The sequence below is a fragment of the Sardina pilchardus genome, chromosome 18, assembly GCF_963854185.1.
Source record: "Sardina pilchardus chromosome 18, fSarPil1.1, whole genome shotgun sequence".
NCBI classification, from domain to species: Eukaryota; Metazoa; Chordata; class Actinopteri; order Clupeiformes; family Clupeidae; genus Sardina; species Sardina pilchardus.
Window position 1 is genome coordinate 8713029 of NC_085011.1, and position 18827 is coordinate 8731855.

General features: G+C 45.2%; 1 protein-coding gene across 2 annotated transcripts; it reads right to left on the reverse strand.

The window, feature by feature from the left end:
* Positions 1-4979: 4979 nt before the first annotated feature.
* On the reverse strand, positions 4980-18552 carry LOC134063645 (fibulin-7). Of its 2 annotated transcripts, none has more exons than XM_062519273.1 (8): positions 17178-18552; positions 14948-15116; positions 13161-13337; positions 10222-10347; positions 9369-9506; positions 8229-8366; positions 7200-7338; positions 4980-6325 (listed from the first exon to the last, which is right to left on the reverse strand). In XM_062519273.1, the coding sequence occupies exons 1-8, from the start codon at positions 17253-17255 to the stop codon at positions 5953-5955; spliced, it is 1338 nt and encodes a 445-aa protein (XP_062375257.1). In that variant the 5' UTR covers positions 17256-18552; the 3' UTR covers positions 4980-5952. The 2 variants fall into 2 exon arrangements, with proteins under 2 accessions (XP_062375257.1, XP_062375256.1); XM_062519272.1 differs by having other exon boundaries at positions 14948-15119.
* Between the last annotated feature and the right edge of the window lie 275 nt (positions 18553-18827).

The window sequence follows — 18827 nt, forward strand, 5'->3', positions numbered from 1 at the left end:
GGGTTGTAAGTCAGGGTAAGTCACCCTGTAGAGAACTTAGAAGCATTGCAGTAGATCTGATTTAGATTTTTCTGTTTTGTCATCTAAGAACATGCCTGAAAGTGGATTTTTTTTTTTTTTTTTTTTTTTTTTTTTTTTTATAAAGTAGGCTATTCAAGTATGTCAAGTGCCACAAGATTAAAAATTGAAAACGATACAGATACTGTACAATACTGAGGGAGAACATTAGGACATGGACCCCATGACCTTGAGTAGGCTACCTAATAGCTAATGATCATTCTCACTATAGGATAGGATTCAAATTGCTTAATGGAGTTGACATGATTTATGGTATGACGGATGCAAAGAAGAGCCCAAATATACAGAATTAATAGTCCTCTACCAGCCAATCAGAAAATAGTATTTCTCTCTTGGGTGTATGTTTTCATTAATATGCCCTGTAGTTTATTTAGTTGATATGCCATGATTATTGTGTGTGTATTTTTGTATTTTCAAATGACTAATTACTTGTATTTTTATGAAAGCAGTATTTTGTATTTTATCTTGTTACATTTCATAAGCCAGTATTTGTAGTTGAAGAAAATACTGTATTTTTTGATGTATTTAAATTGTGTCCACCTTGATTCCACCAGGGGGCCTCCAAGCTTCAATATCAATGTTCCTTCATTTATCTAAATTTCACTCAAGGTGGGAAAGTAATGCAATGAACTGAATGATAACTGTTCTCAGTTGTAACTGAGTTTTAAACATATTTAATTCAAGAGACTCATGACACTATTATATTGTGAGTAAACATTATCCGTACCACATAACATGAATCTGACATACAGAGGCATGACACATTCAGACACATTTTCTTTTCTGGAATACACAATATTTTATTTTTTTAATCTATTTCTTTTTTTTTCATAAAAATGTCTAGATGTAGTGTCCAAGCAAAATATCAATCAAATGACCAAATCACCCATTTGTGCAAACAAGCAGTCATAAGCCTTTAATAAGCTCTTTGTACTTGCTCAGATAATCTCTGTTGAACGATGTGTCATGTGATAGCTTGTGGCAAACAAACTCCTTCCTACCATGAGATGGAGAAATGATTTACAAACATTACTTGCTCTTTCTAGGCATTCTGGAGAGGTCGCTGCTCGAGCGTCACAATGGAGTTGCCATCAGAGCTGAACTGTCCACTCAGAGGGACGTTATTGACCCCCACAACGACCACATTTAATGTCGGGTCGATGAAAGTCAAGAGAACGGGTCTTTAAACGCTGGCCAACAGAGGCAGAGGTGAGTGAGCTCTGAGACCTCTTCATAAAATAACACTGAGTCGATTCATCTCAGAATAGCTCACTCATGTCCCAGCACAAGCTCACCTGGGGTGTAGCTCTTGAGCACGGAGAGCATCAGTGACAGCCTGAGCCACAGACAGAAGCCCCTTCTCAACCTCTCTTCTCCTCGATCCTCAATGCTCGGTCCTCCAGGCTCGTTCCCACTGATCTTTAAAGAACACTGGATAGACTATCCCATTGTTGCCACCCCATCATTCTTTATCTAGATCAGTGGGAACGAGGACAGAGGAAGGAAGGGAGGATAGATTAAAAGACGAATGAGAGAGACCCACAGACACCGACATCTCTGACTCTGATCCCCGGACCCCACTCCTCTCTCTGGCCCTCAAGGCCTGTTTCTCGTGATAAACTCAGAGAGCTCCAGGGGCTGTGACCTTTGCCCAGCCCGATTGATGCTGGAGCCTCTTTGGGTGGGTTGTGTAAATCTTCGGTTGAAGTAGATTGGGGTTAGAGAGGGTGAGGGTGTGTTTTGGTGTGTGTGTGTGTGTGTTTGTGTGTGTTTGTTGGGGTGGGCTCCAAGGCCACTGGGAGTGGATTACTATGCTCATACAGAGTAATCTTAGTGTATCAGTCAAGGTTGACAGGGTTCATTGGATGTGCCCTTGTAGAGTACAATCACGTAAGTGCAGATATGACACTGAGGTACTTGAGTGTGTTACAGGGGAGCTACACCAGGTGCAACTGAAGCGTTCCGTTTGCAACGTGTTCCGTTCGAACACGTAAAATCCATTTTAGAAGACTGGTCCATTTATTTTCGAATGTGCGTGCTCTGTCACGTCTGGTGTAGCTACTTCCATTGATTATAGTGATTATTAATTGCTGCAGCATACGCATCACGAACAGAACGGTTCAGTTACGTGCCTGTGTAGCTCCCCTGTTAGACAGCAGCAAATAGCCCTCGATTTATGTTGCTTTGCAGTCATTCCACAGTCAAGGGCTAGTATGAAAAGTGGAATTACTGATCATTCTCAAATGTCTGAGGTAATAATGACCAATAAACAATAATTCCAATGATGATGACCAATAAACAATCACCTTCCAGTGACCTCTCCCAGTATTGCTGGTAGTTGAGAGGCAGTCCACATTTTTATCATTCTCATATTAGCTCTTCACATTGTTGATGTGTTTATTTCTTATTGGAAAAAGGAGAGTTCTTGTGAAACCAGAACCAAGCCAAGCGAGTTGGTCAATGGGGGTTCTGAGAGGGTTGAAAATGTTTCCATAAACATGATTTGGACCATGAAAGCTGTTCTTGGAGGCAAGGGTTTGATTTGCAACATTCCGTGCAAATGGTGGAATTTGTTTATTGTTTCCTCATGACAGGTCTTGGTGAATACAGATTACAGAACAGGGCTACCTTTCACTGAGGAAAAAGGCCGTGCAAAGTCTACAAATGAATACACAGATACAACTGTGTATTCATTGCACACAATTTATCATTTCATTGAATATTTTGTATTCATTAAACATTCTCCAAGTCTTGTGTAACAAGACGTATCTTATAATAATTACACTGTACAGAGGGGGTTGAAGAAACAATCCTTTTTGTTGCTGCTGGTTGGTGGCTTTGTGATCAGTCTCTCCCCCTGTGATCTGGAGGTGCCTTGTGGCCGTCTCTTTGCAGATGTCTGAGATACTGTAGGTACACAGGGACAAACGAACACTACGCTCACTCTCTGCTCTCGTTCGCCTTTTGGATTCCCTCCCAATGTACATTTCTGCATGAAAAGTGATCCTCTTCTGTGACCTCTCTTTCCTTTCCTGTGCAATGTATTCCGAAAAAAAAAAAAAAAAAGATTCTCTTACGGACTCCCCTTTACATTCTGAAATAACTGACTGACTAACAAACCGTGCGGCCTCTCTGTTTTTATAGAGGGACTCTGTGGGGGGAAGAGAACGACTCTAGTGTTTCTTTCAGGACTCAGTGGATTTCTCAGGAATTCCATACGACATTCCCAGAACGTATACAGGAGCAAGGAGATTTGGAAGAGGATAGATGGCGTGTCGCTCATCAGTACATATGTGACCTTTAATTTGGAGAGGACTGAATAAACACAGGCAACCTGAATGTATGTAGCAGATATCACCACATCTCATAGATGGTTGTTTCAGATGGGCTCTTCAAAAAACCTCCATCTCTACCTCATCTCCTACCAACCTGAACACTAGGCTATATGATGGTGTCTTAAACTGTCATGGAGGATTTTGAAAGTGTTTGGTCAAAAACTGTTGTCAAATTGCATTGTCATGAGATGATAAGCATACCGTGAGGGCAAATGTATTGCATGTGTTCTGAGAGAAGAGTGAACTTGTTGTGTAGAGAATGGGAGTGCTGCAGGAGTGATGGGAGCACCAAGACAACCATGTTGAGATTGTTTGCAATTAAAGGCTGTTATGGGAGTGACGTGAGAGCATTGTAAAACTGTTATTAGAGCACGATGCCATTAGAAATGAGAATGACAGGGAAAGCATTGTGCCATTAGGCTGACATAAGAGCACTGTAAAAACTGTTGTGAGAGTGACGCTCTATAGAGCCTTGTGAACTACCGTGGGGGGTGACGTGAGCATTTGGAGGACTGACGTCGGAGCATTGTCCGGCTGTTATGAGAGTGACACGAGAGCATTATAGGCGAGCGTGCTGTGTGCTAACAAGTCCCGTGTCTGCTGAGCCCTGGTCTGTTTCTGCCCTCACTGTTGTGACTCTGTGGAATCCCACTGTGTTTATTGCCCTTGGCGGGTGGCGCTTAGTAACACACTGTCCCAGCAATATCTCACTGCTGGGAACGTCTAGAAACATGTGTGTCTCCAAACCCGTCTGTGGATGCCTGGGCTTCAAAGAGAGACAATGATCAGCGGGGCTAGGCATGTTACTAATAATTGCGCGCGGCCCTTTAGAGTGCACTGTCGTTCTGTGACCTGGCTACGCCGTCCAGGGCATGTGCTTCTGGGGTTTGTGGTTCTTTTGATCTCCTTATTGCAATTTAAAGCCACAGACATAAAGTAGAGGAAGAGTTAAGAAAGGGACGATTTACAAGAAACAGAGAGAAACAGGGGAGGGAGAAGGGGTGGGTGGATTGAACAAGAACATGTGTTCAGAATTACTACTTTTTTTCTCATCTTGACATGTATAATTGAAAAACACATTGAGGTATCCGTTCTTAATTTCCTGATATTATGTGCTTGTCAAAAGGGACAACACCAAAACTAAGTTCTGCCATCTTTCTATTGTGATTGTAACATTGTAACAGTTCATTTATAAAACCAGTATTAATAGCATCACAGCAGAAGTCTGTAAGATTCATATTCGCTGCCAAAAAATTATTACATAATATCCAAAACCAGAGACTAGTGTGTGTGTGTGTGTGTGTGTGTGTGTGTGTGTGTGTGTGTGTGTGTGTGTGTGTGTGTGTGTGTGTGTGTACATATAGGCTTTATGTATATGTACATTATATATCTGTATTTATTTTATATGAACTTAATATAAAAAATGTGTGCAATACAGACAAACAAAAAAAAAAAGACAAGAGGCGCAGAGTGATTACTATGTACCTGATACAGAACTGGCTGCCATCGTACCCAAGTCACACGGACAAAGCAAACTGCAATATAAACAGTAGGCTACTCATTGAATGTAGTCCTGGTTTTTATCAATAAAACAGACAATACAGTATGTGGTAACATCCTCAAATGAACTGATTAAAACTGTGCATAAAACACATATTGCAATGGTCTGAAATGTGCTTCTTCAAATGAATAGCATCCAGTAAGAATACCCAGGAAGTGTTTGTTGTTTCTTAGATCTAGTAACGGCAGTGCAAAATCAAGAGCAGAGGTGCACGCTGCTTTGGCAACTCAATCGCTCTCTGTTGGAGTGCTTGCTTGGAGAAACTAACTCTTTCAACTACATGCAACTGTTTGGTATGTTTTTGTAAAAAGAAAAAAGTTAAGTATGCACACAGCTATTATATTCATTTACATAGAATGAGTACCACATACTTCTCCAGATGCACCTACCCACGCATACACACACACACACACACACACACACACACACACACACACACACACACACACACACACATATTTCCTCTCACAATTACCTTTGTTTTTTTGCTGTATATAGCATCTGATCACCCATTGTGCTGATATTTGTAAGAGAAAATCCAAACATCACACACATCCAAACATCACACACACACGGATACACACACACACACACACACACACACACACACAACACACATTTTCTCTCACGATTAACTTTGTTTTTCTGCTGTATATAGCATCTGATCACGCATTGTGCTGATATTTGTAAGATAAAATCCAAACATCAGTGTCAGTACTTCCTCAGAGATTTGTCACTGTCAATAATAAAAAAAATCAGAAGACATTTCAAAACATATATACCTTTCAGACTAAGTACAAAAGAGATTCAGTCAGTCAGTCACGCATGTGGATGGAAACAAACACAATATTTGCATATCATGTTGTTCAGCCATTCCACTTGATGCACATAAACACATACAACTCTATTTACAGTATATATATATAGTATATATCTCACAACTTTTTAGATTTGTTCATTGGCTGTGAGGCGAGCCGTTCAGAAGTTGTAGGGCGACACGAGTATGTGCACTTTGGCCACGTGCTTGGCCTGGAAGGTGCGCTCGGAGTACTCGGACATGTCCATGTCCACGCTCACCTCCTGGGGCCCGCGCAGCGGCTGCACCAGGATCAGCTCGCCCGTCTGCCGGTCGGAGCGCTGCATCACAAACAGGCTCCGGGCGTTGCCGCCGACGATGCTGAAGCGCAGGCTGTCCGGCCCCGGGCGGCCGGGGGCCGAGGCGGTGGCCATGCGGAAGAGCGTCGCAGGGGTCTGCAGGCTGGACGGCAGCGACAGGTAGTGGAAGGACACCGTCTTGGCTGCCAGGTGGCAGGAGCGGCTGTCCATCGGGCACGGGTTCCTCTCGCACTGGCTGTGTGGTGGACAGAGAAAACAACCCAGCCGTCAGGCAAATAAATAGTTCTTAAACTACCTGGTTTCTCTCACACACACATAGCTTTCGATGATTCACGTTGATGCATTAGATGTCTGAATTGGAGACGGTAAGATGAATCATCTTGAGAGATGAACTGGTCTCTTTATTGCCTTATATCACATGTACTGTAGCACATATAAGAGGACGCAACAGGAAGCTTGCGTAACAAGGCGCAGAGGGACTGCTATATGTCAGGATAACGAGGGAAATAAATCTTTATTAAGTCATAAGCTGTGTTTGAGACGCAGCCACTGCCTAGTGATTTAGTCCAGCCATCTATATTCAAGATTGACCAAAAAAAAAACTGAGCTATCACATGCCAAAATATTCTCTCACTTTCTCTCTTTACATATGGTTCCAGTCCTCAATGTTTCTTCAAGGGAAAATGTACTGTTATTAAATATGGATATTCCCCTTTCTGATTGCTCCAGTCCAGTCCGACATTACCGGGCCTTTATTGCTTTCAAATTAGCCAATTTGTAAAGGCCTGGCAACAAGTGCCAATTTCAGAACCAAAACCACTTTAAAGCAGCGACAATATTGTCTAACAAGGCGGTGCCGAGGGCCAACCACTAAATCCAATATGTGCGCTAACTACTAGAACACAATGGCCGGGTTTCCCAGAATCGTTAAGAAGCTCTTAAGTGCTAAGAACTTCTTAGGAGCGTTCTTAGAACATTCAGACAACGCTCCTAAGAAGTTCTTAGAACTTAAGAGCTTCTTAACGATTCTGGGAAACCCGGCCAATAACAGTAGTGGTGCTGGCCGTGATCACAGTAAATATACCCACGGATGCCCATTGCCCACTCACAAGGGTGAGGTCTTGACGTAGCTGACGTTGCCGTGCGGGCGCGGGCACTCCGGGCTGACGCACTGGAAGGCGCCGCCCGTGTTGATGCAGGTCTTCCCCTGGGAGCAGTTGTGCTGTTGCGTAAGACACTCGTCCACATCTGGGCTCGGAGAAAGAGGGGATGAGAGGCAGGGAGGGAGGGAGGGAGGGAAAGAGGGAAGGAGGGAGGGATGGTAAAAAAACTAAGAATGTGTGAGAAAAAAAAGAAGCAGGAAAGAGAGGACTGTGAAGTGAGTGTGATACCCAGGCCTTCTCTCCCCGATGTTGCTCTACAGCAACTTCAAACAAGACGGAGGGAGGGAGGGAGGGAGGGAGGGATGGTGGGCTGGGCTTGGGCTCTTTCCTCTCATTTCCCCCAAGCCCCACTGCATGCGGGGACATTCCTCCTGCTGGCCAGCGATGAGGTCATTTGTTCCAGCGGCTGGCACGGCACATGCTTTGTGCGGGATTTAAACCCTGAGCCTGTGCCCGCACGGGGCTACGCGGAGGTAGCACCCCCACCCTGGCCCCACCTCTCTCCGACCACCACCTCTCCTCTCCTCTCCGCCCTCTCAGTTGTTTTTGCTAGCCATCAGGGCAGACCAAACCCTCTCCACTAATATCTGTCTTCACGTTCTCCATTCCATCACCCTCCTGTCTTTGATTAGCCAGCCTCTTTTGGGGTGAGCTCACAGCTCTTCCTGAGTACACTGTGGGTAAAAAGTTTACTTTTTCTCTCGCTCCCTCTCTTTTCTCTCTCTCTGTCTGTGTGCTTGTGTGTGTGTATGTGTGTGTGAGAGAGAGAGAGAGAGAGAGAGTGTGTGTGTGTGTGTGCGTGTGTGAGTGCTTGCGTTGGTGGTGGCAGCACTGTTAAGATCTAGAGAGGACCGTCTGCAGGAAAATGAGCTGCAGTGTGCATACACCCCACCCCCCACCCCCCACCCCCCCACACACACACACACACTCTCACACACACACACCCCCTGACGTCCGTCTGGCCCGGTCACTCACCCTCGCAGCTCCGGCCGTCCGGCAGCAGCCTGTAGCCCTCGGGGCAGGAGCAGCGGTAGGAGCCCGGGACGTTCACGCACGCGTGGACGCACAGCTGCCCGCCACGCTCCGACTTGTACACCTCGCACTCGTTCACATCTGGGGAGGAGGAGTGGGGAACAGAGAGAGTGAAGAGGGAAAGAGAAAGGGGAAAAGATAGATAGAGAGAGAGAGAGAGAGAGAGAGAGAGAGAGAAGAGTGAGGAGAGCATACTGTACAGTGAACACGTGCGTGTTACATACGACGGCTGCTGTCAGACATGTGGCTTTCATAAAGCCACTGGAGAGGGTGGGGTGGGGTGGGGTGGAGAGGGTGGGGTGGGGTGGAGAGGGTGGGGTGGGGTGGAGAGGGTTGGGTGGGGTGGGGTGGGGTGGGGTGGAGAGGGTTGGGTGGGGTGGGGAGGGTTGGGTGGGGTGGGGTGGAGAGGGTTGGGTGGGGTGGGGTGGAGAGGGTGGGGTGGAGAGGGTTGGGTGGGGTGGAGAGGGTGGGGTGGGGTGGAGAGGGTTGGGTGGGGTGGGGAGGGGAGGACAGGAGGAAAGAGGAAGTGGATAAGGGTCCGTTTACAGGTTGAAAGGTAGAACTCAGCCCCGAGCCAACACCACACGTGGGTAGAAAGAAAACAGGGGTAAATGCTTGGATGAAAGGACACAGCAGTGTGTGTTTGTGTGTGTGTGTGTGTGTGTGTGGAGGCCTACTTTCAACACCCACCCCACCCCTTTCAGATGACATGTTTAATGGCTTATTGAGGATCAGGCACCTTGACCATCAGAAAACACCAGGAAAAATGGGGCCCGTAGATACTGTTAATCTTACTCCATAAATCAACATGTGTTGTTATCTCTCTCTCTCTCTTTTCTCTCTCTTCTCATTCTCTCTCACTACCTTCTCTCTCTCTCTCCCTCTCTCACTCCCTTCTCTCTCTCTCTCTCTCTCTCCCTCTCGTCACTCTCTCCCCTCCGCTGCACTTGTGATCTACTGCACCACAGGAGCAACACATCACATCACCGCTGGAATGTTTGACACGTCTGACCCTCCCGTGCGATTGGCTGACGAACCCCGGGGCTACCCGGGGCACCCTGATTGGCTAGCGCGAGGCCTTACCCTGGCAGATGCTGTTGTCGCTGGTGCCGCTCATGTGGAAGCCGGCGTCGCAGCTGCAGTGCTGGGCCTGGTCCACCTTGGCGCAGCGCGGCCGTCGGCTGAAGGCCGGGTCGTTGGTCACGCTCCACTCGGGAGGCGCTGGGTGCAAGGAGAGAGGACGCGAGAGAGGAGACTTAACCTTCGGCGGCCTACGGCCCGACTTGGGCCTGTGCGACACTGAGGCCATAGCCAAATGGTAAGGCAGAGAGGTAGGAAGAAGACACATATTCACCCAGACACACACACTCACATACAGACACACAAACACACACAGACGAGACAGACACAAGCGCATGCTTTGAGTCAGTAACATAGAGACACAGACAAAGACACTGGACATGCACCTCGTATGGACACAAACACAAGACATATGTTTGAACTGTACAGTGTTCATTCAGGATCATTCAAATTGTTCAATTTGGTTTAAGGCCATTTTAAGGACAAAAAAACACCTGAATGAAAGTGTACAACTGCAACATGGATAGACACATTTGCAGAGCATATTTATCATGCTGCTATCAAATTCTACGGTTAGTGCCGTATAAAACTAGCGACTGAACAATACTAGTCACCCCTCTGGAAACAATGGTGTTTGTGGCAATACTTGTATTTAATGTTTGTTTCTGTTGTATGTTGTTGTGAATGGACTATGAATCTGACAACAAAGAGGAACTGATCTGAACACACAGTCTAACATGTACATTATCACATAAACACAGAAACAGTCAGTCAACAGGACAAACAAGAAGACGGTCGGTGCTGAGATGTGGACATGGTGTATATTTCCTGCTGACCATGTGTTGTGTGTACTCACCTGTCTGCGTCTGGTGCTGGCAGTGTGTCCCGCTCCAGTTCTGTGGACAGGTGCACTTGTACTGATTGACGCTCTCCACACAGGTGCCTCCGTGCTGGCAGGGGTTACTGGTACACTCACTCACATCTGTGTGGGAGGAGGAAGAGGAGGAAGAGGAGGAAGAGGAGGAGGATACACACAACTCCATCAAACCAAGACATACATGACTGGTGGCTGCTGAGACTATACTGTGTGGTGGTGAGCGGGCTTAATGCCACTGAGGGATTAACTCTCTGGATCTTATCTCTTATCAGCAGCACTTAATTAAAAAAAACGCCCCAGAGAAGAAAGGGACACAGTATCAAGTTACAAGTATGAACAGGCTGGGTTGAACATGGGCTGCTCATTTATGTCTCCTGCCTGCTAAGACAGGAACATAATCGCTACTAAAAAACGATGAGCAAATGTACAGTAACATTCAGTATAGATATAACAGGCTGATGAGTTGCAATGGCTGATTAAAAAACAAAAACAAAAACCTCTTAGAGGGCGAATGAGAAATTACCAAAGCAAATGATCGTGGTTAGTTATACAGCAATAAAGGCATTGCTATATGTAAAACCCTGAAGCTTGGGGAAGCTTGCCAACTGTGCAGTCACTCCTCCAGACTATCCCAATTTCAAGCACCAGCCGCTCATTAGTGTCAGACTGTGAATGATTCATCCGCTCAATTATAAACTACTTTGAATCATTCTGCCAGGGCTGTTCTCCACCAACACTCTTAAAGTCTTCAGTCAAAATCGCAGGAGTGCCCTGGCAATACTTTGAATAATGTTAATCAGGACTTGGCTGAGGAATGCAAAGTGAAATGGCTATAGCAACAGCTTTGTTCAAATGGTTTAGCTGACGACAACCTACACTTGTTTTTAAAGATCTACTGCTGCTTTTGAAAACAGGTGATGTTTGTTTAAAAGTCACTAGATACACACAGAGTACAACTGGACTGTTGTACAGGTAAAAGTGGGAAGAACAGTGGAAAGACTGTTGTGAGATGAAGCACAGAATCACAGCTTTTCTGTTTGTTGGACATGCACTGGTGAGGTCTGGTCCTTTGAAGAGAAGATGGTGGGCAGTCAGTCACCACCAAATCTCAGATCTTGGGGCATGGAATTCCGGACGATTCCACTTCTAATCCTTCCTTGTTTATTTGCCTTCCCTGGAGGCCAGGGTCAGAATGTTTGCAGCTGTTGGGTTTTTTTTCTCCTCACAAAAAGGTCCGTTTTACTCTCTGGGATATTTTAAAATGTTTTTAAGCATACCTTGGTATTTTTATCCCCATCTCAAAGGTGCTTTTTCACGCGTGGCTTCTAATTTTAGGCTCAAGTTCGACCCCCTCCTGGTAGAAATGCACAGAGATGATATTGTGCATGTTGACTTTTTAACTATTTTCCCCCTTCTCTGGCTGTCTCCCACTCTCTCTCTCTCTCTCTCTCTCTCTCTTTCTCTCTCTCTCTCTCACACACAAACACACACACACACACACACACACACACACACACACACACACACACACACACACACACACACACACACACACACCGGTGGCACACCAAAGGTCCAACTGTACTAAATGGAATGTCTCGGCCCGGCCCAGCAAAGGAAGCCATCAATAGCATACTTAGCATAGTTACACACTATTAGACCATGGAGCAGATTTAATGAAAAATGCATGGACTTAACCCTTCTGCCCACAGGGACCACTGGCTAAATAGGGGGAAACGGGGGTCTCGATGTCCGGGGACAAGCTCTGAAAGAAACATGACCGCTGGGTGATTCCTTTACAGTAGGCACAGGGAGTGTGTGTGTGTGTGTGTGTGTGTGTGTGTGTGTGTGTGTGTGTGTGTGTGTGTGTGTGTGTGTGTGTGTGTGTGATGGGGAGGGGAGGGGGTGGTGAGAAGCATGGAGGCCATTGAGAGAGTACAGAGGGCGCCCCCGTCAGGAATGCACTACAGGTGTTTTTCTCTGTTTTCCAGACATTTAATGCCACTTTAACGAGAGCTTCATTCAGTGCATCTCAGAGCGAGCCTCCGAGCCTCAAAGAATGGCCTCTTTCTTTCCCATCCCCTTATCTCTCTCTCTCTCTCTCTCTCTCTCTCTCTCTCTCTCTGGACTTTTTTGTTCCCCTGTTCCCCTCTTCTCTCTCCACAGAGCCACTTTCCCATTTAGAAAGGCATTCACAGGACTCCTCCACCGAGGTCACTCTGAATGGGGGAAGCACAGGGATTTTCTCCCAGTGTTACGGAATACCCCGGCCCTTCCCAGACGCCCCTGGCCGAGGCATTCCTGCGATTCAGGGAGAGGGTGGCGGAGCAACGGGACCGGGGAGAGAGTGGCCCGCCACTGTCCAGACCCTCTTTATCCGCCAACACAAACACGCCGACACTCAGAAGACAGACGCCTTTCTTCTCCCCCTGCAGCGGACACCCAGCAGGTCTCCATGGGGCTTCATGTAGAATAGCTTGTCTCCAAAAGCGAGGTTCTCCAGGGACCAGACTCAGAGGCATTCAAAAGCTGAAGAATCCTCTTTCTGATTCGCCAAACGCTGTTACGACTCATTTCAGTGTAAACAATCCAAAAAGCTATTGGATCAATGTGCTCTCAGTCATGTCCAATGGCAATAAATGTGTAAGGTCATGAGAACGATCTCATATACTGAGATCTCATACTGAGTAAAGTGTTATGTAAACTTTTACTGAAACAATTAACTCGTCCTAGCAAAGCGTATACGCCTGCCGGAATGTGATTACAAGGAGTTTTGGGAATAAACATTTACCCATCTCAGTCACCCTGGAGACAGACATCTTCCAAACAGCAAAATATGATCATCTCTCCCTTAGTGAACACTATACCACAAATGTGTACCCTGTATTAAAACATTCGGGAGGTTATGAAGGAGTTACCTTTGCAGATGGCGTTCGCCCCACTCCAGGTGCCATCCTCCTGGCACAGCCGTGTGCCAGCACCCACCAGGTGATAGCCCGGGGCACAGGTGAAGTGGACCTCGTGACCGATGAAATATTTGGAACCAAATTTCCTGCCGTGTGCTGGGGCCTCCAAGACTGGACACGTAAGAGGTGCTGTGGAAAACACAGAGTGATAAACAAGAGAGCGAGAAAGAAAGAAAGAAAGAAAAAAAGAAATGAGAGAGGAAGACAGAGAGGGAGACTTTCATGGACAAATGATATATTAGCTCGCCCCAAATGCTGTTTCAAGCCTGGGGAGGTGCATGGCACTGTTTGCTTGGTTCTTCATGGGAAAAGACCTGAAATGCCTCATTTAATCCAAAGAGATTACTGGACAGGGGGTATGGGGCTGGTTGGAGAACATGAGAGAACAAATGTGCGTACAGATACCCTCCAGAGTTAACAAGCCAGTATTTTCCGCCTTGTGAAAACCTTTCTTTCATGCATACCTATACAAAACTGGCGAGAACACCGCGTGTCCTTGTGTCCTTTTTTTCACAATCTCTTTCAAGATGTCAAAACATACAGTACAATGTCCAAAAAACACACAAGGTCCAAAACTCATGCACAGGTCAGTAATATAAAACAATTTCAAATGTACATGTAATGGGTTCTTGGCCTAAATGAGCTAACTCTCGTCATGAAATTAACTTTTGATTTTAACTTGTGATTTCTTTCTTTCTCTCTCTCTCTTTCTCTCTATCTCTCACTCTCTCTCTCTCCATGGCGTCCCCATCAGATCTAGAGGGTTTAGTCTGGGGGGTTGAAATTGCTCCTCATTTGAGCCAGTGGTGCCTTGATTACTGTAAATGCACAGTATCAACCTTTGTTCTCTGCTGCCAAGAGCTCATGTGCAACTCTGTGAAAGGGAAGTGCTCTATGTTGTGCTGCCGGGAAAAAAGTGGCCCTTGATGGTTCCTGTGTTTGTTGCCAAACAACACACTTTCCTCTTCCCCTTGGGTTGGACGCCGAGCACATGGGGAATTATAATGGACTACGTCCTCAAACTCATCCTCTTGGATGACTGGTGGAACCTTTGTAGTGTGTTTTATGAACCCCAGAGATTGGAGGAATTGTTTTTTTTATGTGTGTGTGTGTGTGTGTGTGTGTATGTGTGTGTGTGTGAGTACAGATTGCAAGCCAAAACAAAAGGCTGCACCTCCTTCACAGCATGCTTATCAATTCAAATCAGACACCTTAACCGGGATCCTCTAGATCCAATTGTTTCTCTCTATAAACAACCAGACTGGAACTCGAAAACATGTCCAAAACAAGCGAGACACAAGCGAGACAAGTGGTGGTCACAAATAAATATATGATACCTGCACTCAGCGAGATGTTTTACCACCTCATGCATTCCTTTGGTTTGAGTACTTCTGTAGGATAACAAGCCCTTTCCACTGATATTTTTTTACAAACCCCATGTCTGCCTCTTCTTGATCACAGAACGCATTTAAGACCCCAAATTGTCTCAGCACTTTATGATAGGGGTTCAATAATCTGGTAGTGAATGGTGGCTGGCCTTCCTACTTCATTCCTAAACTAATGCACCTTCTGTCTTAGAAACTCTACTGCAATAGATCTGTGCTGCAATCCATGATACGCAGGCCATTCATATTTTTAACACATGCTTTTGCAATCATGACGACACTCTTCTGTCGACCAAACCTTTATGTCCATCGGTTTTACCTGCCTCCGGTCAAGGAAAGTCATACTGTACTCACGGGCACGGGCGGACTCGTCGGCCTGGGGAAACTTGGACACCGAGTTCTGCAGGTTGGCCAGTTTGGACTTCATGATGCGCAGCCCTTCTGTGAAGCGCATCTCTTGGCCCTTCAGGAACTTCTCCATCTGACGGAGGATTCCGACCACCCGGTGCTTCTCCATGCAGGGCTGCTTTTAACACACACGCACAGACACACACAGACACACACAGACACACACAGACACACACAGACACACACACACACACACACACACACAACACAGGGTCATTAATCATCTTATTCACAAAACCAACAGTACACTTTGCATACAAATGCAACTCCATGACACTAGTGGTGATGTCAAGGACAACTTTGACATTGCATATTGGCACACTCCAACACCCCCCCCCCCCCAACACACACACACACACACACACACACACACACACACAGAGACAAAAAACAAAAAAGCCCATTTCAATGTTTGTGTTTTTGATAGCACAATCAACAAACTTTGGAAAGTTCTCTTGCTGAAGGCTAAAACTAAATCAAATGCTAATGTGTTGGTGACGTTCATAGCGCTGAATAATAATACAGTTTTCGCTTAACTTACGCCATTACTCACGAAAGCTCTTAAAAAAGGCTACTGTGTTAAAAGCCTTCTCCTCTGACTCTGGTGCTCAAGGGTTGGAGGCTGTTGAACAAAAGCTGGTGGGCAGATGTCTCAGGGACCTTAATCCAAAAGTCTGGTCTCTACTGTATATTTTTCATGGCACATGAACCAGACTTGTTGGGGAGAGAGTGTGAGCGCTAAATGGACTAGCCGTGAATTCTGAGTTTTAGGGGCGTCTATGACTAAACCAGGCAGTGTCCAACGCACACAATATAATGTAAGATGTTCTTCAAATTCCAGTCCTGACAGAGAGCCAGCCCAAATGAAAGACAGCAGAGCAAAGACTCTAACAGGAGCTGCTTGTCATCCACTATAGCACAAATATTCATCACACACACACACACACACACACACACACACACACACACAGTGGGGGACATGGCTTACAGACAAAGGGCAGATGCATTCTTACAAATACATTTTGGTTCTGAATATTGGCCAATGGAAGCAGTAGGGCGCTCAGGCTTCTCAGCCATATCACAGGTGCCACATTTCAGACAGGTGCTCCTGGTGGTAATGCAAGCGGGCCAAATGTTTTCATACAAAGACTTCCTGGCACTAAAATACCAATGTGGCATCACACTTGGTGGGTGGGGGGTGGGGTGGCACAGAATGAGTAGCCTAGATGTCAGGATATGGTTTAGAAGTTTTCCCAGTGTGAGGACAGTTCAGTTCAGTCAGATGTCTTTCTCTCTTTCTCTCTCTCTCTCTCTCTCTCTCTCTCTCTCTCTCTCTCTCTGTCCTCTGTTTTCATATCCGTTTAGGGGAAATGCCGACAGCTGACTATAGTGAGACCATGTCCAGATGGGCCAATGTGGATGTGTCTCTGACACAGAGATATCCAAAACAACCAAAAGACACTCATTTAAAACTACTATAAAAACACCTGTCTAAATCATACCCCAGAATGTCAATATTGGACCGAGTAGGCTATGGCGCTGACAATTGCTACCAGCTGGTATAGGTTGGAGGAGAGATTAGATGAATTGGATTCATGCAAACTCAAATTTCAGAAGGATGACTTCAACTACAATCCTTTTTAACAAATCTGGCTGTTTTGTTGAGAGGGAACAAATCAACCTCCCTCAGTCTTGAAACCATGTGCTTTGAGCTCTTGTAAATGATGCAAAACAGAGCATGTGAAGGTCTCACGAGGAGCTCAAGAGAAACACTTCCAAGGCAATGGAATGCACATACATGATCTACTAAAAAGGGGGTAAATATATGAAAGCATAACACCAAAACCATGTGACCTAACCCATAAAGCGCCCATACAAACATACGCACATTTACAAATGTTTATTGTAGAAGGCTGGGGGGAAATTTTATATCTCAGGAAAAACTGCACTCTCAGAGCAGGTCTGTGTTGAGTAAGTCTGGTGATAATAGCCTACACCACACCACAGGGCGTTCTATTGGTCCTAAACACCTGATGCCCATCTTAAAAATATAAAGAAAGTCATGTCACATTGTTTAATTACCTATAAATGAGGTGGAACATGGAAACTAGGCATTCTCATTACATTCACAAACAGACAGACACTTGTTTGAGGTTTGGCACAGTTGGACACTTACCTGCGTCCCATCAAAACAATTGCACAAGGTTGCAAAACACAACAACACAAATAAGCTGTTGTTATTTATAAGCGCCATGTTTGTAGAGTCCACTGAAATCTTTTTTAAAATAATCTCTCCTCGTGGAAACACGCATATAAAATCCTCATGCGTTTCGGGGAGTCGACTGGCTGGATCCGTTTTGCGCAGGTTGTGTTAAAGTATAAAGTTTGGCGTAGATGCTCCGCATCAATGTAACACCGGTAGCAGCTGGGGTGCGCAACCGGGAGCTCAGGCGGTGAGATTGCAAAGTGCTACCTTAGCTTCCAGTCTCACATATACATGGATGTTGTAATCCCTCCCACATCACCTCAATAGTCTCAAATTCTTTCTCTGGCGCTTGTTAATGTTCCTTCTCCTCCTTGTTCAAACGATATGTGTCTTGCTGCCCAGACGGCAAACCATCTGGCTGTTCATGGAGCAGAACATCACCATGTGGATGAGGGTAATATCTGGCTCAGGCTCCTCATATAATAGCCTAGCCAGGAGATCATTTTATCAAAGCTTCTGGTCCAACAACATTTCTATGTCAAAGTAAGTATTATAACAAGCAATGCACAACATTTAAAATCAATTACAAAAAGATAAAACAAAAAGATCTTAAAACACGTTCAATTGAAAAATAAAAAAATATATAGAAAAGAAAGGCTGAAAATAAAAAAGAAGAGTCAATTGCAGAACACAGAAAGATACAGGGAAACAGGAAAATAAAAGCCTAAAAGTAGCCTGGAGTGCATCAGCAGTTAATTAACACACATCTGAAAAAGGTTGGGTTGTCTTGATCTAAAAGATGTGGACTAGTTGCACAGCTTTTATTATCTCTGACAGTAGGAATATGCTAGAAGTAGACAGTAATAATTTTGGCAGGGGTCCAGTCCAAGACCAGGACATGTCAGATGAGAGCAGAGGGCAAAATAATATAGTCAACGCGAGTTTGGCAACTTTGACGGTTTGGGTAATGACATAGCCTACCAACTTTTTTTTTATTATAGGGGCTATAATAAAAAAGAATATATATAATAATAATCTAAAGGCCTACACAGCGCCCACTAGGACGAACTTTAAAGCAGTCCCGGCTAATATACATGAACTCATTCTCACGACGCTTAGACACCTATCCAAAATATAGAGAGGATCATTAAGCTTTAACCATAAACGATATGGTATACCTGACGTACGACATGCATGCGTTCGTCTGTTAGGCTACTTGTTTTATTGTACCCTACCGACACCTACTGCCAAGATTTGGCAGTGCAGGTACGCACTCAACCAAACCTACAATTTGGCGAATAATTACTTAAATAAGTGGGCTGTTTAATCGCTGGATTTAGCGAAATATTCCATTACCATGTCAGCAACAACCATCCACATCAGCCTATTCAAAAATGTATTCAATTGCGAATTTACATTTACGACAACAATTTGGGACACATAGCCCCATTGCGCAATTCGTTTCCATTGGCTGTTTCAGTTACGCGTCTTTCAACCTTGGATTCTTTCTAGAAGAAGTGCAATGACTGACTAACCCTATGTCCAATAGAATTGCAAACATTTGTAAAATGTGGGCTGGGTCTACAATTCTAGCCAATTATACGTTTCTGTTTGGTTCCC